Source organism: Penicillium crustosum (genome assembly GCF_028827405.1).
Source record: "Penicillium crustosum strain IBT 35664 chromosome Unknown utg000001l_segment0_segment0, whole genome shotgun sequence".
Lineage (NCBI taxonomy): Eukaryota > Fungi > Ascomycota > Eurotiomycetes > Eurotiales > Aspergillaceae > Penicillium > Penicillium crustosum.
In genome coordinates, this window is record NW_026623122.1 from 8,900,674 (window position 1) to 8,922,849 (window position 22,176).

The window sequence follows — 22,176 nt, forward strand, 5'->3', positions numbered from 1 at the left end:
ACAACCGCACAACTTATTGATCCCCATTGATACCCCATGGAAACTTTCCTTCAATCACCCATTGAGATTTAAGCAAGCTTAACCACCGAAGAAGATCGAGACCTGCATGCAACGTCAGTATCTCTCTTCATACATCTGGACTCGTGGAAGAGGGAACTTACTGCCATCACGACACAGCATATGCTGACGTACGGGCTAAGTCGCTCTCCGACCCGAGCACACTTCCAGAAGATCCCAAAGATTCTACATCAAACAACCGTCAGTCTCCCCGCCATCTTTCTCCACCCCCGGATCCGAACCCTCAAGTGAGAACCTACCCATTCTGGTTCCGGTCCATGATCCCCGGCATTATCGAGTGAGCATAGCTGCTCGTGCAGATTATCAGGAGAATCACGAGAAGCAACGACTGGAAGTTGAAAAGAGCAGACTAGGTGAGTGTGACAGTTAGCACATTGCGACCATACAGTCATTGTGGTTCCGACGCAAACACAGAGTTGCATGTTCCCCACACCACAGAGCAGCCACTCCTATTAATCCTGTTATGTGCATTAACTCACCATTTTGTGCGGCTGTGAAATCTTCGCCCGTCACTTGGGCAAAGAAACAGAATTGCGACAGTAAGTTGCCAGATAGCTTGCATGTGCCAAGGTTGCTAACCAACCCCAGTCTAGCATATTCTGCCCATCATGTCCGCCAAACGCACGAGCCAAGCGCCCAAGCGGGTATCGTTTTCACTGCCGAGCCAGAGCCCATCTCCGCTACCTTCTACGCCAACTCCGCAGCGCATCTTGCCAGATATATACACTGGCTTGCATACCCCAGACACCTCAAATTCAGCTCCAAACGCTCGCTTCCGGACTCCAGACCCCGTCTCACCCACTCCAGACTGTCACCTGCAAACTCCGAACACAGCAACTCCAACTTCAAACTCCGTCTCGGCAACTTCAACCCATCACTTGCAAACCCCGGAATCAACTTCTAAGTCTACCTCATCCAACCCGACTGGTAATCCGTTGCGCCAGCCTAGCTCCAAAAACCTTGTCTCCAAGCTCTCGCCAAATTGGTATTTCAATGAGCAAGACACAGCGTTAATCCGAGCCGGATACGAACCTCAGTGGACTCCCAACCCAACTGACACGACACCTACCTCCACCGAAAAGGGCAAGAAAGGTACCGCAACCAAACCCGCCATGGCTGAACCACGTGCACGTATGGCCCGACACAAGGGCCAAATGAACTTCCAGAATGAACGTAAGTACCTGCAGCCCACACGCATCCATCAATGGAAGCTACCAATCAAGCTTAATACTAACCATCTTCACAGTCCGTCTGCTCCTTCTCGCTTATGGCGACCCCAGCCCACACCCAAGCTTCCCAAACGAACCACTTCCCGAGACCGTCCGTGTGCTGGACGAGATTGTCACCGACTTCGTACTTGAAGTCAGCCATGGCGCCGCACAAGTCGCGCACCACGCCCGCCGTCAAAAGATCAAAGTCGAGGACTTCCGCTTCGCACTACGTCGGGACCCGAACAAGCTCGGCCGTGTCCAGGAGCTGTTACGCATGGAACGTGAATTGAAGGAAGCCCGCAAGGCATTCGACCAGAATGATGACCAGGTTGCCAAGGAAGCTGGAAAGAAGGGTGCAGCCGCTGCGGCAGCGGCGGCTGCTGCTGGTGAGGATCCTGTGGCCGCTGAAGCTGCTGCTGCTGCTACTGTCACCAAGAAGAGCAAGGGCAAGGGCAAGAGAGGTGCTTCGACCCGCCGTGGATCTGATGCCACTGAGGAGTCGGTTTCTAAGAAGCGCAAGACGATTGGCTGAATACGCACAGCACCCTTAATAGCCCCACCTACGCCGGCCCAGGTGTCTTGTGGGTCACGACGACCATGACTTAATACCCAAACTGTGTTTCTTTTTCCAAACAATGTACAATTACTTTTGAATCACCATGAAATAGCCGGAAAATGCAATGAGAATGGATACTTGAATTGCAATGCTCACTTGATTTACTTCAAGAAACGTAAGATAAGTACCATCACTCGCAAATTTGACCGCCAGTGAATCCTCAATATGTTTTTGTTTTTGCTTCGTATATTTACGTATCTGATGATTTGTGGTCCTGGGCTAATACGGTAGACCCTGGGACTTGGTCTGGTTACTGCCATGAAACCAGGGAGATTCCCTCTGGTATTGATCATTTCCCTGAATAATCGTTTGGCTAGCGCCCTTTGCTATGTATATTGTTATCTTATTTATATAGTTTGTATATATAGAAAACCAAGGACCATGCACGCGATATGGTGTGGGCTATCTTCAAGCAAATTCTCCGACCTTCAAAACGTCCGACTCAGAAGTCTCAGACTGGAGAGTTTCCAGTTCTTGCACGTCCCAGCTGACAGATAGGTGACGGCCATTGAGATACTTCGGACCCTTCACACCCAGGTATACTGTCGTAGTGTCCGTCAATTCAACTATATGAGTGGCATCACGTTAGTAATTACACTCCCCAAGGAAATGTGATGCTTTGTGAATGTACCAGCATATCACCGGAGGCAAGCCATACGCCGTCACGTTGGCGTTCTCGCACTGACAAATTTTGTCAGCTTGGCTAAGCTTAGCTTGATAAAAATCAGGACATTTACTAATTTTCACCTGAACTTTGCCGTATTTAAACAGCGATAACACAGCGTGTCCAGCACTGGAGGGGTTAGGGCAATGCTTCTCCCGAGGTCAGTATTGCGGGAGTTATCTCTTCTATCATGCACGTTGGTCACAGAAGGAAAGATTGCATGAAGAGTTCAAGGATCTAAAAAGAACTAAACAATTGCTTCCCTCGACATCTCCTACCTGGAGAGAGCTTTCATTCCGGATCCTGGACGAGATACTAGTAGCATGCCCACGGCCTGGATCGTCTCTACATTGTCCCAATTCATAATTAAAGTATTTAAGGTTCGGGCCCGTTAGTCTCCCTACCTACGTACATAATACATGCCTAATGTGTGTACATATTCTTTCTAAGTGAACCCTTCGCTAGATTTCCCAAGGCTAGCGAAGTGGAGGCGTTCCTGGATGAGCCTCGAGTCTCATGCGGGGTACTTCGTGTTTAGCGCCCTGATCCAACCTGCATGGACACATCAACTCAAATTATACGTGTGTGTTTCTCGTCAGAATCTTCTCATTATTTAACTTTTCTTGATTTTAAAACGCCAGATTCCGACAGCAACTAGCAGGTCTCAACGTGCCGTTAAAGAGCCTTGGAGTGCACGTACCTCTCATCTCGTCCTTCTACCTAAAAAAAAAATGCCGCAAAACCTACGGTAAGCATCTTGACAATTAGTTTCGATTTTACCGATCCCTGACCAGCTATTATTGCGTAGGCATGAGAAGAAGGCCCAGGATCCTGGTTTACGCACGCGCTTCAAGGCCAAATTTCACTGGCGCCGAGCAAAGGCCGAGTCCATCGCCCCGGGGGTTCCTGTAATAGAAACAACAAACCATACAAATGATGGCGACCAAAATAAGGTATCGACGATGCCTAATGGGAAAATAATACTGGATGACCAGAAACAACTGACCGAAGAGGTTGCTGGAGTGCCCGAAAGGATTCCCCAGATGGCACTGGTGGTTGATGATGCTCATAACGATGATGCTAAAATGAAGCCGAAAAACCTATGGGACGAGGCATTCCTGTCTCTCAGTCCTGATGAGCAGGCTCATTTGAAGGCAATACTTGGTGACGGGCAAGTTTCTTCAATGTTTACCAAGCCCGACTTTGCAAGTCTCAAGGTTGATGTCCAACGGAAGCAGGATCAATGTGAAGAAAAGTCTTGGAAACTCTCTTTCGGGGACCATGTCATTGTTGTTAAAGACTTTGCAGCAAAGTCTGCCACATGGCTGCAGAAACTTGGAGACTTGGTCATTCCGTTTGCCCCAACCGCGGCATCGGCCCCGTGGGGCTTGATTAAGGGTGTTTTGCAAATACCTATTAGCTACGATCACCAAATGCTTGCCTTGCTTGGGACCATGGACGAGGTTTTCAAGGTTGTGTATCATGGCCAGATTTACGAGATGCTCTATACACCCGAAAGAACACGCGATGATGTGCTGCAAACCCTCCAAACCGAATTGCATGGTATATACAAAAGCGCATTGGAACTGATTGCATACACTCAAAAACAACTCTCTGGCGGCACATTGAAGAATATAGTTGAGGCTATTGCCAGCCCCGATAGCGCGGATGGCCTTTTGAGTACATTAAAAGCTCGCCATGTTGGTCTCAGCCATGCCGCTCAGTTATGTGAAAGTTGGCGCAGTGGAGAAGTCGATGATCGCTTACTGGATGGATTGCGCGCCATTAGTGAACCGATGGTGCGCTTTGAGGAGAACTTCCAGACCTACTTCGATGAAATGGAAAGCGCAAAGATGATCCAAATCTTGGAGGCAATATCGTCTATTCCATACACGACACACCACCAAGAATATCAAGAGAAGCGGACTACCGATACATGCAATTGGCTATTGGAAGATGAAGGATTCCGTGCGTGGGAGAGCAGCAGATCCTCTGGGGCCTTTTGGCTTTGGGGCACAGGTGCGTCTTCAGCTACCCCGTATAAAACAGTCCTACTAATAACTCATAGCTGGAACTGGGAAAAGCTTCCTGACATCCAAGGTTATCGATCATCTGCAAGAAAATCTGGAGGGAACTCCAAACCACGAGCGCCTGGCATTCTTTTACTGTCGCCGAACTCAGGGCGAAGAAGAACGCAGCAGGCCATTATCGGTCCTTCAAAGCTTTTTACGACAGCTCGCTTGTCATTTGGACAAGCCGGAATTGATGCAGTCAGGCCTGGTTGAAGCTTTTGATAAGGTTCAAAAACACAAAGGCAGCTTTAATCGATCGATATGCGAGCCTTTGCTCGAGGAATCTTTCAAAATTTATCCATGTACAACCTTGGTCATCGATGCACTGGATGAATGTGACAGTGCATCGCGCGACGAGCTTATCGAGTTTCTTGGCCGTGTTATTCCTGGAGCTTCAATGCGAGTAAAGATCTTCATCTCTAGCCGCCCTGATGATGATATCAAAAGAAAGTTTGGTACTGGGCAAAACATCGGTGTCCTCAGCGACAGATCCCGAGGCGACATGCGCCTGTTCATTGATCAGAGGCTCCAGAGCATGATGAAGACCAACCACGCGATTGAAAAGTCGAAAAACAAGATTTCCGAGCGACTTTTCTCAAAATGTGACGGCATGTGAGTTCTTCTTAAATTCCCACCTACCTGAGATGCAGGCAATATTAATTAGAATCGAAAGGTTTCAATGGACACATCTTCAGCTTGAACAGTTGAGAAGTTGCAGAACCCAAGAGTCAATCGAAGCCCGTTTAAATTCTCTCCCTTCTGGCCTGAAAAAGGCGTACGATGAGATATATGCCCGAATCAAAGAGCAGGATGAGCTCGCCCAACAACTTGTGGACCGCGCTGTCATGTGGATCATGTGCGCTGCTAGACCGTTGACTAGCAATGAGATCTTATCTGCAATTAGGGTCGATACCAAAGAACAGGACCTCCAGACATCAAGCGAGATAAATGAAGAAGACCTTCTCTTTTTCTGTCAGCACCTCCTTGTCATCGATCATAAGGGAATATGGAGAGTGTCCCATCTCTCAGTCATGGAGTATTTTGAGCAGCAATACTGGACCCTTCAAGAAGCGCACATAAATGTCGGCAATGCTTGTCTTTTGGTCCTTCTTGACATGCCTGAGCCGAATGGGGACCTTGAATCTGATGAAGAAACAGAGCACTCAAAGGAAACCACAACCACAAACATGTCGAGAGCACTCAGCTTGCATGTCGACTTCCAACAATATGTTCAGTGGCATTGGGTCATCCACGTACAAGCTCAGAACAAAAGTCAAATATCCCAAACCAGCTCAATGAAGGAACTGCTGGTAAAATTCCTGGGCTCTCCCACAAGGAGCAGCATTTGGTACAGGTTTTGGCACCAGCGTATTCTCCTCCATAGCGAGAGGGCTGTGGGTTACCAAATACCGCTCACATCACCACTGTCTCGCTATGGGATGCTTGAAACAATATCACCGCCTGAATTTCCAATGCTGGCAGTATGCAAATTAGGCATTTATGCGGCATTGGGGGAATGGTGGGATAATCTTGACGGCTGCCTTGAACAAGTCAACTCAATGGGTCTTGGACTAATTCAACTTGCTACAGAGGCAAACTGTACTCCAATTTGTGATCTCCTTTTAGACGCAGGAGCCCCAGTGGACATGCAATCCCAAGGAAACAGCCTTTCTACTGCTATCGACAACCGAAATCTGGAACTTGTTCAGCTTCTACACACGAAGAATCGCTGTGACTGGAACTGGCTGATACAACATGACACATTCCAATACATGTTATATGATGCATTCAAAAATAGTGATTGCAGAATTGGTCAATTCTTTGCCGCTGACGACAGGCTTGATGTGAATATCCATATTGAGCATCATGGAAGTTTGCTTGAGGCAACCGTCGATGCAAATAATCCAATGATGGCTGAATTATTGATCGATCGTGGTGCCGATGTTAATCTTGCTCATGAAAGTGCGTTATGGGGGAGTGTACTTGCCAAGGCTGCCGTCTGTTCAAATCTAGACATGTTGAAGTGTCTACATCGAAGAGGGGCTGATATCGATCTTCTACTGAGGAGTGGAGGATATGGAAGTGCACTTACTGCCGCAACTGCTTCATCATATAATGACCCAGATATAATCAAATATCTCGTTGATTGTGGTGCCAATGTGAACCTCAAATCGAAATGTGGAATACATGGGAGTGCACTAGCCTTCGCAGCTTCATCATGGGAGTGTCGAGACGCTGTCAAATATCTAGTGGGCTCTGGTGCTGATATCAATCTTCTTCTGGAGTGTGGAATGTACGGGAGTGCACTTGCTGCTGCCACCGCCTCTACTTCAATAAATGGCACTACAGAGAATCTCGAGTACCTAGTTGAAAATGGTGCTGATGTGAACCTTCTGCTGGAGGGTGGAGATTACGGCAGTGCTCTTGCCGCTGCTGTTTCAAGAGATGACATGCCTGCGATCAAGTGTCTAGTGGACTTCGGTGCTGATATTAATCTTCTACTTTGTTGTGGAGAATATGGGAGTGCTCTTGCTGCTGCTGCCGCTTCACCATGGGCAGATCTAGATCTTCTCGAGTATCTAATGGACTGTGGTGCTGATGTGAACCTCATACTAAAGTGTGGGAAATATGGGAGTGCGCTTGCTGCTGCTGCCGCTTCATCATGGGAGAGTCTAGATATTGTTAGGTATCTAGTGGACCAAGGCGCTGAGATCAATATTCCGCTGAATTATGGAGTGTTTGGCAGTGCACTTGCGGCTGCGGCGTATTTTGGCAACAAGGAATGCGTTGAGTTCTTGATCAGCAAGGGAGCATTGGTGGATCTCAAGGTGAATCAGGACCGGTTTTCTAATGCTGTGGAGGCTGCAGAGGCCGAGCCTTTGATAGAGGAGCTCGATTTATGGAATTCCACCTTTGGCTTAGAATCTCGAGTTGCGAAAAGGGTGGAGGTTTCCAAGTTCCTTCGGTCTTTATTGGATACACAGTCTTCTTAGGTCATGTATCTTACAGTCGTCTCTTCGAACGATGGGCAATAAGTAGACAGCGAATAAGATACGTAGACCAACTAGGCTAAATATCAAAAATCGAGAATTATTGGCTTACAGCCGACAATAAATGAAAGGTAATTCTATGGATTTGAAACTATGCATTGATCAAGGAGGGCCACAACGTCAGCCTTTACTATTCCTATAAGTTATCTGATGTTTTTCATAGTTAGAGATAGAGAGGCTTTTATCCATTCCTAGTTCACACCGATAAATCTGAATCATGTCATTTTTTTACTCGTTATTCTCCATCACTGTCGACCAATTCCAGATTAGACATTCAAATTTCGAGATACAGCCCCGGGCAGATATAGCCTCTTTAGGATTAAACCCTTCCCTCTCCAGCAAATAACTCAATATACTGAGGGGCTCTTTACCTCCATTTTCTAGCATTTAACCAGCAAGGGCATAAAAGCCGTGTGTTTGTCTAGCGGGGCTGGGGTTGCACAGAGCCTGCAAGGCCTTAAGACCGAGTTAAAACTATGACAACGTACGGTGATATTTTCGGCCAATGAGATTCATATACATGAATATGTGAATATAACTTGTGTAACATCCATATAGTGTTTTCTGAGGGCCTGTGATGTGGAGGGTATTGATTTGGTCTTAAAATTGCATGTGAACGAACTCTTTAGATAACGCACTTATGCACCAGGCTCGAATGTTAAGAGTATAACATAAATAGTACAGATACAGCGATTCACGCATAGTATGTATGTGAAAAGCCATTGTTGGAAGGGGATGATACATACATCTTTATAATCTCTCAATATTCTCATGCAAGATGTATGGCTATATCATTCTTTGATATGTAGATAGCTTAGAAAGTATATTCAATCCTTCTTCTTTCTTTCAATTAAATGACTAGGGGCAGATTATAACTATATAACAGACAATCCTCCCATGTAAAATGCAACATAAAAGCCATTGTTTTACGAAATTTCCCCCGGTAACTAAATTCGTCATGTCTCCAGACTCAGCATTACTTGCTATCGCTATACTAGTAGCGGGTTATTGCCTCATAATCACCCACGTGGACCCGAACCCTCATCTAGCCAAGAAAGATCGCAACCGGGTAGATCGGGTTAGATTCCTCACAGGAAGGGCTTTGCCTGTCTTCAGCCAAGTATGCACCGTTGTCGCGATCTACCACGCGCTCCTTACCATGATTACTCGGTACACTCCTAATCGAGTGTCACAAATATGCCCTCTGGCTCATAACATCAAACCCGAACTTTTTGCGTGGAATATGGCGTCTGTCGTTCCCCTCCTCCTCATCTACGTTGGCACATATATACGAATATCGGCATACGGTGGACTTGGCAAACTCTTCACGCTGCACTTAGTACCACCTGATCATCTGGTGACAACAGGAATCTATAGGTGGATCCAACATCCTAGCTACACAGGAATAGGGATGATATGGTGGGGATGCTTTGCATTGTTTCTTCGCTGGGATGCGACCCCCGCTTGTTGGATTCCAACGTTAGCATTGTCCCAATGTTATGGCTGGGGTGCTAGCATTCTTACGGCTATTGCCGGGTCTGTGGTCTGGTTCTTTGGCGGGAGGGTGCTCGATGAAGAACTAATGCTGCAAAGGAAGTTTGGGCAACAGTGGGAGCAGTGGCATCGCTCAACAAAGAGATTGATCCCGGGTCTATTTTGAACCTGATGAGATGTACAATATCTGACTGAGTGGTAGATCTAGAACGCAGTATCGGGGTTGTCTATAAAAGACACCCACCTAGCCAATATTCTTCTTAGAGAAGATAACCACATATCCTCATCCAGTGAATCAATATCGTTTATTATTGTTTTCATAACATCACCGATCTTCCACTCGGACAGTAAGTACTGGCTGCACATAAGCACCAAATGGTAATGCTGGACCATCATTTGGGCTATTCTGGGGACAAAACTGGTTGTCATTTTGCGGTCGAGAGGTGAGGAGGGGGAGTGCATAATAGAAGGGGCGAGACCTAGCTGAGAATCACCCGGGCTCGCGCGGTCACATTGGTAGCCATAGACTATATCGACTTCCAGATATTTCCAGGTAATAAAAAATGGGCTGCTCGTATTCTGTATACTAGATAGACAGAGAAATTGGCCAATAATGAGCCAAAATATATCATTAGCGCTGGGGGAGGGGTTGGGCAGCTGACATTGCTTACGGAGCGTTGCCTCAACCACCCTAGACACAGAAACCTCTCAAAATTATGTCAATATCTTGCAAAAATTAGCTAGATCTTCATTTATACATCATGAATGGGGTTACTCGAGAGTTTTCCCATTCAGACTACACCGTTGGGTGGATATGCGCCTTGCCGCAGACCGAGCTGGTAGCCGCTGGTGCCATGTTGGATGATGAACACCCTGTTCTTCACGCAGCCGATCCAAATGATATAAATTCTTACCTGCTGGGTAGAATCGGGGATCATAATGTGGTGATTGCGTGTTTACCAGCAGAGCAAACAGGAAAGGTTCCCGCTGCGACTATAGCAAAAGACATGGTGCGCAGCTTCCCAGCCATCAGATTCGGATTGATGGTTGGAATTGGAGGAGGTGCACCATACAATAGGAGGAAGAACGAAGGAGATATCGATGTCGATGAATCCGATGACTCTGAAGATGAGGACCCGGACGACATCCAAGACATCAGATTGGGAGATGTAGTGATCAGTCTGCATTCAAAGTCTTCGGAAGCCGTCGTTCAATATGACTTTGGAAAATCTGTACAGAACCAGGAGTTTATTCGTGCTGGGGGTCAGCTGAACAAGCCCCCGGGAATTGTCCTAAATGCTGTCTCTATGCTGCAGGGTCAGCATGCACGGAAAGGCCACAAAATTTGCGAGCTACTATCCAAAATGCTTGCAAACAATCCGCGAATGGAAAAGAAATTCAAGTACCCTGGATCAGCGAAAGATCAGTTATTCAAGTCTGAAACTTATCACGTCGAGGGAAAGAAGTGCGAGTCATGCCGCGGCCCTGATGATGCGAATCTGGTGAAAAGAAAGCGGCGGTCGAGTGATGAGCCTCAAATACATTATGGAACGATTGGATCTGCAGATCAAGTGATGAAGGATGCTCTCTTGAGGGACAAATGGTCACAAAGGGAGAAGATAAAATGCTTCGAAATGGAAGCTGCAGGTAAGTATTCAATATCTTTATTTATAGCCTTATTTTGTTGTTTCTCACCTTCCTAACCAGGACTCATGGATACGCTTCCATGTCTTGTGATCAGAGGCATCTGTGACTATTCCGATTCACACAAGAACAAGATTTGGCAGCCATATGCCGCTACTGTTGCCGCTGCCTACGCAAAGGAGCTTTTGCTCGGAATTCCAGGACAGGGTGTCCTCCGCTTGCCTCCGGTTGAAAAATGTAAGTAACATCTAAAGTTATCATTATAAATTGGAAGAATTTCATCGGTGGTACTTTCTATGCTTTAATGGTTATACCTCTTTTTGGGGGCATTTCGTGCGGGATCCTTTCAACTAGTTATGCGTAGGGACAAAGAAGCAAATGTTGACTTCTTATCGGCTAGTGATGACAAAGGTTCTACTACAACTTGAAAAACTTGAGTTATGGCAAAAATCGGACAAAGAAACGGCATGTCTTCAAGCTTTTCGCACTACGAACTATGAATACCAGAAAGATTTCAACCCAGACAAGGAAGATGGAACATGCAACTGGTGCCTTCAAAGTCCGATTTTCCGGAATTGGCAAGAAAATGACTTGTCATGTCTTTTATGGATCACAGCGGATCCAGGCTGTGGCAAATCTGTTCTTTCCAAGGATCTTGTTGACAATCGACTGTTTGGCCTCGAGTCTAGTGACACGACCATCTGCTATTTCTTTTTCAAGGACACATCACCCGAGACTCGGAGTCCTGCCAATGCAGTGGCTGCCTTGTTACATCAGGTCCTGAAATCTAAACGTGGCCGAAAAGCCATGAGGCATGCGCTCCCAGCATACCTTGAGAATGCAGATAAAGCATGCCAGAGTCTCGATACCATGTGGAAGGTTCTGAGAGAGATATCCCGAGATCCAGAATGTGGACAAATCATCTTTGTCTTGGACGCATTAGATGAATGCGAAACGAAAGACCAGAAGGATCTCATCAGGCGGCTTAAAGGTCTTGAACGCCATGACGAATCTCAGGTCTCGACGCACCATCTTAAAGTCCTTGTGACCAGCCGTCCATATCTCAACATTGAGAATGAGTTCAGAGAACTAATAGAGAACATTCCTGGAATTCGGTTGCCGAGTGAAAGGCTTTCTACACAACTTCAATCCGAAATGAATCACGTTGTGCACGCTCGAATGTCAAAATTAGGCCCCCGGATTGTGAGGGAGACCACAAGAGAAGAACTTCTTAGTGGGATACTGGCGACTGAGAATCGAACATACCTCTGGCTGGATCTGATATTCAAAATCATCGAAGAGATGCCACGAATAGACAGAGAAGCAGTCAAGAACCTGCTAAGAACCCTACCAACGACTGTGGATGACGTTTATAATTCCATTCTTCGCAAAGCCAAGGACCAATCCCAGGCCAAGAAACTGCTTAAAATCATCGTGGCAGCGACCAGGCCACTTAGCCTTGATGAAGTCGGCGTTGCATTGGCTATCACAGAGGAAACCCAGCGTTACGAAGATCTAGAGATTCAAAGGGGTGAGCAGCTGGCGATAGCCGTCCGGAATACTTGTGGACTTTTTGTCCATATAGCAGATGAGACGGTCTTTCTGATCCACCAATCTGCCAAAGACTTCTTGGTATCCTCATCCGATGAAGTGTCGCCAATTGAGTCCAGCTGGAAGTACTCTATTTCAGTTTCCGACTTGGCGTTACTACACACTTCGATCTGTATCCGGTTTTTATATCTCAAAGAGCTTGGAAAGAAGAAAGCGCCCCCAATTAGAGATGCCGAGGATTTGTGTTCAAGTTATGATTTTCTCAAGTACTCAGCAAATAATTGGGCAGCTCTTTTTGGTTATATGACAATTCAATATCGCCATGAGCTTTTCCCTGCAGCTATCGAACTCTGTTCCGTCGAAAGAGACCAATATATGGACTGGGAGATTGCTGTTAGCGTGATTGGACGCTCTGTGAACCCTTCCCCTCTTCATATCGCGTCATATCTAGGGCTTGACATGGTTGTTCAAACACTACTTGCTCGCCCTGATGTTGATGTCAACTCTACCACTAGTGATGCTCAAACACCTCTGTCTATCGCTATAGTTCAAGGCCACGAGGGTATTGTGAAGCTCCTTCTTACTACTGCTGGTATTGATCTTAGCCTTACTGATAACTCTGACTATCTACCTCTATCTCTCGCCATATGGCTAGGCTACGAGGGTATTGTGAAGCTCCTTCTTACTACTCCTGGTATTGATCTTAGCCTTACTGATAACTCTGGTTATCTACCTCTATCTATCGCTATACTTCGAGGCCACGAGGGTATCGTGAAGCTCCTTCTTACTGCTCCTAGTATTGATCTTAGCCTCACTGATAGCTATGGCAACCCACCTCTATCTCTAGCTATACTTCAAGGCTACGAGGGTATTGTGAAGCTCCTTCTTACTGCTCCTAGTATTGATCTTAGCCTCACTGATAGCTATGGCAATCCACCCCTATCTCTCGCTATATTTCGAGGCCACGAGGGTATTGTGAAGCTCCTTATTGATGTCCCTAGTATTGATCTTAGCCTCACTGATAGCTATGGTAACCCACCTCTCTCTCTAGCTATACTTCAAGGCTACGAGGGTATTGTGAAGCTCCTTCTTGATGCTCCTGGTATTGATCTCAGTCTCACCGATGGCGATGGCTATCCACCCCTATCCCTCGCTATAGATGAAGGCCACGAGGGCATTGTGAAGCTCCTTCTTGCTACTCCTGGTATTGATCTCAGTCTCATTGATGGCGATGGCCATTCGCCTCTATCCCTCGCTATATTCCAAGCCCACGAGGGCATTGTGAAGCTACTTCTTGCTGCTCCTAGTATTGATCTCAGCTTGGCCGAAGAGTGTAAGTGCTAGCTGAGGCCAGGCGGACATATGTTGGCTAGGCAATGCACTATATATTTACCGTCATCTCTGTAGAGTCGAAGCCTACTTCATGCTTTCAATGAACCTTCAGTCTGAGACTTTCGGAATGCAATGTTTTAGACAACCAGTGATTGTGTATTTATACACTGTAGCCGTAGTCACCTAGTATTCCTGTGGAATCTTCATTTTGTTTCTTCGTTGGAAGGTTCATTCTCTTCTAACTGACCTTTCAAGCCGTTTGCTGTCCTAGCAGATATTTTACATTGTGCTCTTTTGATTCCCCAGTTCCACCGCTGCAACCGTGGAGATCGGTAAAGATGGGATGCACTGAAGTTATTGGACCTTTTTTTTCCCCCTCCCCAGAACCAGTGACAAGTTTGTCAAAGGGGCATGAAGGCGTGAAAATGTATAAAGATACGGTGCATCTAGGTCATTAAGTCATCTAAATGGCGTCGGAAAGCTAAACGCGTTTGTATATTCGGCCCAATAGGCACATCCTTCGCTGCAATATCAGAGTTGTGACTACCCGACCCTGTGTACCAGGACTGTCAAGTAGCCCTGTAGTTTGCCGATTGTATCACAGGTGCCTTTTGTGCCGAGTACCCAGGAGATATGGCTGGCCACCGGCCTCGCACCCAATACATGCTTCAGCCATAGCCACAGGGTCACCCTAGTGAATATAACTGGTTATCGTGTAGATATTTAGCCTGTCTACATATGTATATGTACTTTGATAGCTGTAGTCGGAGTAGTAAATGATTGGATATACAATACGAAGAAGCTCTAGAACTTTTATGTCCATTTCATCATAACTGAAAACGCCGCGCCTAGAAAGATGCGACTTCGTAAACCGGAGAGATCGGCTCTCAGCAGACCCATCTCTCATCTTCAACAGTCTAGACTCATCACCCCCGAATATTCTCTATCGAACGGCAACAACATTGTCACCCTCATCAACCACCACACGCTATACCAATCATATTGATATTAAATCGATCCCAATACCACAACACCAAGTGCTGAAGACCGAGTCTGGACTTCAGGACAGACCGAGTCCGGAAGCCGTTGATGGGACGTGACCAGGCCGCAGTCCGTGAGCTCCGGAGAGAACATGTAAGCCTCGCGAGGAAAAAAAAGAGGAAGCCGGAAAAAGGAAAAAAAAAAGGGAAGGCGGTAGAGGGATAGTAAACAAAGAAGCGAAAGACCCAAAAGTAATAACGTCAGGGAGGGGTGAGATAGAAAGGGAAGAGAACGTGAGAGATATCGACGTTCACTTGAAGGGATATGTTCCTCTCGCAATTGGTCACATTATGCATCAGCGTTTTTTTGCTGTAGGAAACCTCTCATGCGCGGGCTTCCTCGTTGCGGTCCTGGCGTGGGCGGCCGCCTTGTTGGTTGCCCTTGCCGCCACGCTGGTTGCGCTGCTCGCCGGTAGCGGGGCCTTCGCCGCCGCCGCCGAGGGTAAGCTGGGCGGTTGCTAGCCGGGTGGAAAGCTCCATCTGTGTGCGCACGGTGTTGGCGAGGTAAGAAACGACCAGGACGTCCTGGATGTGGTTGTTGCTGTGGAAAGTTAGTGGTAAGAAACATCGGGGAATATGATGCAGTTTCAACATACAAGTCACGCTCAATGTCGGCAGCCTCAACCTTGGGGGCGAGAGCGAGAGCGTTAAGCAGGAACTGGCCCATGGCGGTGGAAGCAGGGGTCTCCTCGTCGATCACGGACTCGACGTAGCGCGAGACACGGTCGACCATGGACAGAACCTCCTCAATGGCGCGCTCGAGAGACTCAATGTCGGAAGTGACGGAAGCGGAACGATCCTCGGCATCCTTGGCGTTGGCGATAGACTCAAGACCGCTCTTGTCGGCCTCGCCGTATCGGAGTTCGTAGGGAACGGGGATGAAAGCAGCGCTGTCGGCAGCACGCTCAGCGGTGACACCAACGGGGGCGGAAATGTAGGCGCGGGTCTCGAGATCCTTTCCAGCCTCGGTGGAGACAGTCAGGTGGACAGCGGGGTGAGGCCAGGTACCATCACCCTGGCCGCTGTAGAAGTTCTGGATCAAAGCGGAGAAAGTGTTGAGTTCGGAAGCAGTGGCGTACCAGCCAACCAAGACTTCGCGGGGGTTGGCCTTCAGGTGCAAAGCGAGCATCTGCTTGTGGTATTCCATATCGACCTCGACCTGGTCCTCAGCCTCGGAGTGGCCGACAGCGAAGGCTGATCGGACCTCAACCTCACTTCCATCCTCAGATCGTGTTCCGAGCAGTGTACCGATGACACGCTCCTGGTCGGCATTGCGGCGAAGAGAGTGGTCGAGAACTGAGAAGATAGCCTTGGAGAGAAATGAGCTTTACCCCTCAGATCATATAGCACACACATATCGCAACATACCTGGGGTTGAATGACCACGTTCAGAGGGGCAGTGGTAGGAGCGGTCCCCACGCTAACGGGGCCGAGGGGGCGAGCGAGATGAAGGAAAGAATCTTCGGCCATGGTGAATTTTGTGTGATGGAATACCTTGCAAGTTTCAAGATCCAAACTTCCCTTCGTTTCTCGGAGGTTCAATTTTTCCTTGGAAGTGGAGTGAGCCGCTCTGATTGTTCCGATTCTGTTGTGTGTGGGAAATTTCGCGCTAAGATAAGATAAGCCCCCAAAATTCTCATTTCGGCCAGAACAGCTTGGAATTGCCCAACCTTTATTGATTATTCACAATTATGCCTGCTCCTCGTGGTGGTTCTTTTAGAGGAGCTCGAGGCCGCGGTGGCCGTGGTGGCAGAGGTCGAGGTCGCGGCGGTCGTGGTGGTCGTGGAGGTCGCTCCTTTGCCACTTCGCGATTGAACGAGTCCGAGTAAGTTCTCATTGTCCGAAGTCTTTAATGATTGTTTCTAATAACTACTAGATCAGACGGTTCTTCTGGAGAAGAAGACTCTAGCGAGCAATCCGAGGAGGAATTTGGCGATGACACCCTTATGGACGAGGGCGCCTCCAGCAGCGAGGAAGAAGACGAGAATACCGAACGCCCCTACAACGAACTCCTCCAGCTACTTCAACCCAATGAGCCAAGCGGGCCAGCTCGGAAGAAGCGCAAGATCGCCACCGACTCCAATGCCGAGATTCAAATGGCAGAACCCGTAGAGGAACCAGAGCAGGGCGATGATGACTTGGTAGCCCAAGCGCCATCCGACGATGAAGAGGAGGAAGCAGACGAGGACGAGGACCCAACTGCCGCTTTTGAAAAGCACTTCGATCTCCGTGATAGTGCAGATTTAGCCAAGCAGGTCGAGCCTATCCAATCGAACAAATGGGCATCCGTTAAGAAAGAGGTCGATGGGCTTCGGCTGGTACATACTGTTCCTGACACGGGAGCAAACAGCGCATCAATTCTTCCCCCAATGAAGAGCACAACCAATATCAAGGTATGCAGAACAGCAATGGTTTTTATAGTCCCTTCAATACTAACATGCAATCGCGCAGCTCAAACAAAAATTGAAGTCTCGTGCGGCCGAGATCCTACCCAAAATCACCGGTCAAGCCCAAATCATTGCGCCATATGTGTTCGACTACCAAGACGTCCTCTACGGTGCCCGCACTGCTTCCAATGCAAATGAGATGCGCGAGATGATTGCTTTGCACGCCGTCAACCATCTGCTGAAGACCCGAGACCAAGTCCTTAAAAACAACGCCCGTCTATCCAAGGACCCGGACACCGACATCGAGTGCCGTGACCAGGGATTTACCCGACCCAAGGTTCTCTACATCCTGCCCACCCGACAGGCATGTGTTAAGGTTCTCGATGCGATCACTCGGATTTACCAGCCTGAACAGCAAGAAAACAAAAAGCGCTTCACCGACTCCTTCTCAGCACCAAATGATGATTCCTGGGAGCACAAGACCGAAGATTTCCGGGAGCTTTTCGGCGGTAATGACGACGACATGTTCCGACTGGGTCTCAAGTTCACGCGCAAGACAGTCAAATATTTCGCCCAATTCTACAGTTCCGACATCATCCTAGCCAGTCCACTGGGTCTGCGTACGATTATGGACCAATCCGACGTCAAAAAGCGCGATCATGACTTCCTCTCTTCGATCGAGATGGTGGTTGTCGACCACGCCGATGCCCTTCTCATGCAAAACTGGGACCACGTTGACTACATCTTCCAGCACCTGAACCTGCAACCGAAACAGGCTCACGGTTGCGACTTCGGCCGCGTCCGCAACTGGTACTTGGACAACCAAGCCCGTCACGTCCGACAAACTGTAGTCGTCTCATCCTACATCACCCCCGAGATCAACGCCCTCTTCTCATCTCATATGCAAAATGCCTCGGGCCGCCTCAAGGTAACACCCATCTACGCCGGCGCCATCACCGAGCTCCCGCTCGCAGTCCCTGTCAAGCAAACCTTCACCCGCATCGACAGCACGTCGCCCATTAAAGACCCCGATGCGCGCTTCAAGCACTTCACAACAACCATCCTGTCCACCCTGGTGAAGAACATCACTCACGGCCGTGGCAAGGGCGGTGCCGGTACCCTTATTTTCATTCCCTCATACCTCGACTTCGTCCGCGTGCGCAACCACTTCGCCACCTCCACACAGACAACCAACGTCTCCTTTGGCGCTATCTCCGAGTACACCGAGTCGAAGGAGGCTAACCGTGCCCGCAGTCATTTCGTGTCCGGCCGCCACTCTGTGCTACTGTATACCGAGCGTGCGCACCACTTCCGCCGTTACCAGGTCCGTGGTGTTAAGCGTGTGGTCATGTACGGGCTCCCGGATAATGCGCTGTTCTATGGCGAGATTGTCGGGTACTTGGGCCTTGATCCTGCTGCATTGATCGAAGCTGCTGAGGGTGGTGTTCGTGCGCTGTTCTCGAAGTGGGATGCGCTGAAGTTGGAACGTATTGTTGGTACGTCGAGAACTGGAAATATGTTGCGGGAGAAGGGGGGTGATACGTTTACTTTTGTATAAACAGGACTTGTGGATGCTTGTAAGGTAGATATATGAACCATTCCTTTATACCACTTCATCTTTGCGGTTATTTTTATTTATTTGTATTATGCCAATTTCCGAGCCATAACTATGCTGTATCATGTCCAAGTCTAATATCTAACATTGTATGCAACCCAATTTCAATCATTACATCCCGATTAGCTCTCCCTAGTTCTGATATCCTGGCCAGAGATATCTGATTATCACTGCTGACAGCGTCTCAAATTTGGTGCGGGTAGCTTAGGGGCCAGGAAAGACTAGGGAAGTGTTTGATAATGGCTGTAGGTTGCGGTACAGTCAATCATTGTGCGTGGAAAGACGGTACTGGGATTTGAATCTTAATGAAACATGACTGTATACCCCGGATTCTGCAACGGCCAGGCGGAACTCTCGGCTCTCACCGTACCGAGGTATCCAATTTTTTATGCGTTGACAGGGATGCAGAGAACCAAAAAGTCAATGGAGTAACGGGATGGGGTAGCCCATGGGGTTCATACGGTTCACATGTGGAATTCTCAGTCTGAGACATAAGTTTAACTTCGGGTTTCAATGTTCGGCCCCGGCGTTTGGCCTCGTGTAGACGGGGAATTACCTGAACCAGTACGGAAGGGTGTTCAGGGTTTCCGCCTTGATAGACCCTAGTGGGGTTAAACCCCGTTGATCCCTACCTAGGTATACCATGTAAATAATTTCCGTCTGGGCCTCCAATTAGCTTTTGCACTACCCGGGTAGAATATGGGGTAGTCTAAGCCCATCTACCATGGGGCGCGCTTGTGCAGAGCGACGTCAGTGGAGGAGAAAGCTCGGGGATACTGCCGATCACCGTGTACCTGCCCTTCCAGTCCTTTCTCCGTATTCTTTTTAACAAATCAATCTAATTTACGATGATCGTTGTTCAAAATGTCTTGGCTAGAGTTTCAAGGATGTCTTGTGTATTTTGTCTGGAGACCGTTGGAAGGACATATAAAGTAGCTAAGAATCCATTCAATTTCAATACCATTCAGTTCAACAACACTCTCTACAGACTTCCTGCTTATAGTTCATACCACAAGATGCGTTCCATATCCTCACTTGCCTTTCTGTCCGCGATTGGAGCAGTCTCCGCCCAAGTTGCGAGCTCGGCACCATCGTCAACTTTCTCGACTGCCGTTTCTTCGACCGAAGACCCTTCATCGACTGTGTCTGGAACTTTTTCTACCTCCCTGAGCTCTTCTCAGGCCGCTGGTAGCAGCTCTTTTGCCAAGGTGGATGGTCTCAAGTTCAACATTGACGGCGAAACCAAGTACTTCGCTGGCACGAATGCGTATTGGCTGCCATTCCAGACCAAGGATGCTGATGTTGACTCTGTTTTCAAAAACCTGAAAGAGTCTGGTCTTAAGATTCTCCGAGTTTGGGGTTTCAATGACGTTAACACCGTCCCTCAGGATGGGACAGTCTACTTCCAGCTCCACGACAAGGCCACCGGTAAAACTACCATCAACACTGGCGCTGATGGTCTAGAGCGTCTTGATTACGTTGTTTCTGCCGCTGAGAAGCACGGTATCAAGCTTATCATTCCCTTTGTGAATTACTGGGAAGACTACGGTGGCATGGCAGCCTACATTACTGCCTACGGAGGCAGTAAGACGGATTGGTATACCGACAAGAAGATCCAAAGCGTATACCAAGCGTACATCAAGGCCGTTATCTCTCGATACGAGGATTCTGCAGCTATCTTTGCGTGGGAGTTGGCTAATGAGCCTCGCTGCGCGAGCTGCAATACCGATATCATCGCTGACTGGGTTGCCAAGACTTCTGCCTATATTAAGTCCCTCGATTCTAAGCATCTGGTCACTACCGGTGAAGGTTTGTTTATGTCCTTGTGATAACCAATGCTGTGAATAGATTCTAATCCGTGTTATAGAGGGCATGGGCCTAACTGTTGGGTCGGATGGGTCTTACCCATACACCTACAAAGAAGGAAGCGACTTTGCCAAAAACCTTGCAGCCCCTGATATTGATTTCGGAGTCTTCCATCTCTACACGGCTGACTGTAAGAGCCCAAGCATCCTAAAGGCGCAAAATACTAACCTATCCTAGGGTCAATCGAAGATAATGAGTTTGGCAACCAATGGATCGAATCACACGCCAAGGTTTGTGATGCTGCTGGGAAGCCCTGTTTGTTCGAGGAATATGGCATCAAGAATGACCACTGCTCGGACTCGCTGAAGTGGCAGAAGACCGCCTTGGCTACCCACGGCAACGCTGCTGATCTTTTCTGGCAGTATGGCCAGGAGCTATCCACCGGTCCTTCTCCAGATGATAAATACACTATCTACTATGGCACTGACGACTGGAAGTGCACCGTCACTGACCATGTCAGTCAGATCTAGAAGTGGAAATGCTTGAATACCATGCTGAGGACTGGATCTAAGTGGGTATCCTTCAGGCTCTTCAATCTCTTGTTGTGTTTATTGCTCGATTCAATTCATTTAAACCATGCATTGCTAGGGACGAGCATCGTTCATATTTGTGAATTAGATTTAGAAATATCAGGTTGGCATTACTGATTATAAGGGTTGCCTGTGAGTTGTCTTATAGTATGGCCTACTCGAAATGTACAAAACGTGGAATTCCCTTCTGTATGTGTAATTAAATCTTGTTATAAGCTCTTAATGAAGTAATCCTTCGTATGGACGAGTCTGTGGTTCGGCTGAATCAACCGCTAAGCGAGTTTTAAAATCGGTAGGAACGGCGCCTGCTTTCCCTTCAGTATCGCATATAGTCGCACTCTCTAAGCTGTGAGGCCTTAGGTGTGCTTGAGAACTTCCTGCCGGTTTATAATGGCTTTCTGGGTTTTCAAGGATAGTGGTAAATCGGTAACTGTCCCGATTTAGTCCTCCGTTATATTCGATAAATCAAATCACCAACGGAGATCAAAGCAGCGACGTGGTGGTAGGATAAATATCTATGAGCTTCTCCTCCAACTCAGAATAGTCAGTATCTTAATAATTTGGCTCTCTACGAATATTCACAACGCCTGTCTCTGACATTTGTCTCGAAGTCAGAAGTCCGTGGGACTACTCCACGGGGTTAAATGTGGGGGGTTGGCAAGGTCTACTCCAGTATGCCGATGTCACTGCGCCGGCAGAGTATGCAAGCCCTCGGGAGCACATCCTCTTGGAGGTATTCTCACGTGGGGGTGGGTAATGTAGGGTGGGTTGTGTGTTTGTGTGTGTAGATTGAATGTGGGTTAAACAAGGTTTGTATATACAGCAATGTGGCGCTCCACCACACTGACTACAGCACAAATTCCAGATCCTTTCTATACAAATTACATATTTAAGAGGCCCAAAATTGATTCTTGACCATATACCTCCACGATAGTAGATCGGTATTTGAACCACTTATTATCTTGCAAAATCTTGGTCACTTCAGTGCCTATAAAAATCATCATCCTCTAGTCGTGCTACAGCAAT

The 22,176-nt window shown here is 47.8% G+C and overlaps 8 protein-coding genes across 8 annotated transcripts; 6 read left to right on the plus strand and 2 right to left on the minus strand.

The window, feature by feature from the left end:
* Positions 1-78: 78 nt before the first annotated feature.
* Positions 79-560, minus strand: N7487_003305 (protein kish; the record flags this gene model as incomplete). The annotated part of the gene is made up of 4 exons (XM_056871052.1): positions 79-102; positions 162-243; positions 318-427; positions 558-560. The coding sequence occupies 4 exons, from the start codon at positions 558-560 to the stop codon at positions 79-81; spliced, it is 219 nt and encodes a 72-aa protein (XP_056735836.1).
* A 126-nt stretch (positions 561-686) lies between these two features.
* On the plus strand, positions 687-1,821 carry N7487_003306 (putative transcription initiation factor TFIID subunit 13; the record flags this gene model as incomplete). Its single annotated transcript, XM_056871053.1, has 2 exons — positions 687-1,251; positions 1,325-1,821. 2 exons carry the CDS (start codon positions 687-689, stop codon positions 1,819-1,821), a joined length of 1,062 nt encoding a protein of 353 aa, XP_056735837.1.
* A 1,479-nt stretch (positions 1,822-3,300) lies between these two features.
* N7487_003307 (ankyrin repeat domain-containing protein) lies at positions 3,301-7,634 on the plus strand (the record flags this gene model as incomplete). Its single annotated transcript, XM_056871054.1, has 4 exons — positions 3,301-3,317; positions 3,378-4,588; positions 4,638-5,253; positions 5,360-7,634. 4 exons carry the CDS (start codon positions 3,301-3,303, stop codon positions 7,632-7,634), a joined length of 4,119 nt encoding a protein of 1,372 aa, XP_056735838.1.
* A 1,015-nt stretch (positions 7,635-8,649) lies between these two features.
* Positions 8,650-9,351, plus strand: N7487_003308 (methyltransferase family protein; the record flags this gene model as incomplete). The annotated part of the gene is made up of 1 exon (XM_056871055.1): positions 8,650-9,351. One exon carries the CDS (start codon positions 8,650-8,652, stop codon positions 9,349-9,351), a length of 702 nt encoding a protein of 233 aa, XP_056735839.1.
* A 595-nt stretch (positions 9,352-9,946) lies between these two features.
* N7487_003309 (uncharacterized protein) lies at positions 9,947-13,724 on the plus strand (the record flags this gene model as incomplete). The annotated part of the gene is made up of 3 exons (XM_056871056.1): positions 9,947-10,832; positions 10,893-11,066; positions 11,230-13,724. The coding sequence occupies 3 exons, from the start codon at positions 9,947-9,949 to the stop codon at positions 13,722-13,724; spliced, it is 3,555 nt and encodes a 1,184-aa protein (XP_056735840.1).
* Positions 13,725-15,076: 1,352 nt separating this feature from the next.
* On the minus strand, positions 15,077-16,222 carry N7487_003310 (eukaryotic translation initiation factor 3 subunit F; the record flags this gene model as incomplete). Its single annotated transcript, XM_056871057.1, has 3 exons — positions 15,077-15,293; positions 15,349-16,061; positions 16,121-16,222. The coding sequence occupies 3 exons, from the start codon at positions 16,220-16,222 to the stop codon at positions 15,077-15,079; spliced, it is 1,032 nt and encodes a 343-aa protein (XP_056735841.1).
* A 221-nt stretch (positions 16,223-16,443) lies between these two features.
* On the plus strand, positions 16,444-18,697 carry N7487_003311 (UTP25 family protein; the record flags this gene model as incomplete). The annotated part of the gene is made up of 3 exons (XM_056871058.1): positions 16,444-16,577; positions 16,629-17,145; positions 17,204-18,697. The coding sequence occupies 3 exons, from the start codon at positions 16,444-16,446 to the stop codon at positions 18,695-18,697; spliced, it is 2,145 nt and encodes a 714-aa protein (XP_056735842.1).
* A 1,073-nt stretch (positions 18,698-19,770) lies between these two features.
* On the plus strand, positions 19,771-21,090 carry N7487_003312 (glycoside hydrolase 5 family protein; the record flags this gene model as incomplete). The annotated part of the gene is made up of 3 exons (XM_056871059.1): positions 19,771-20,563; positions 20,622-20,750; positions 20,798-21,090. The coding sequence occupies 3 exons, from the start codon at positions 19,771-19,773 to the stop codon at positions 21,088-21,090; spliced, it is 1,215 nt and encodes a 404-aa protein (XP_056735843.1).
* Between the last annotated feature and the right edge of the window lie 1,086 nt (positions 21,091-22,176).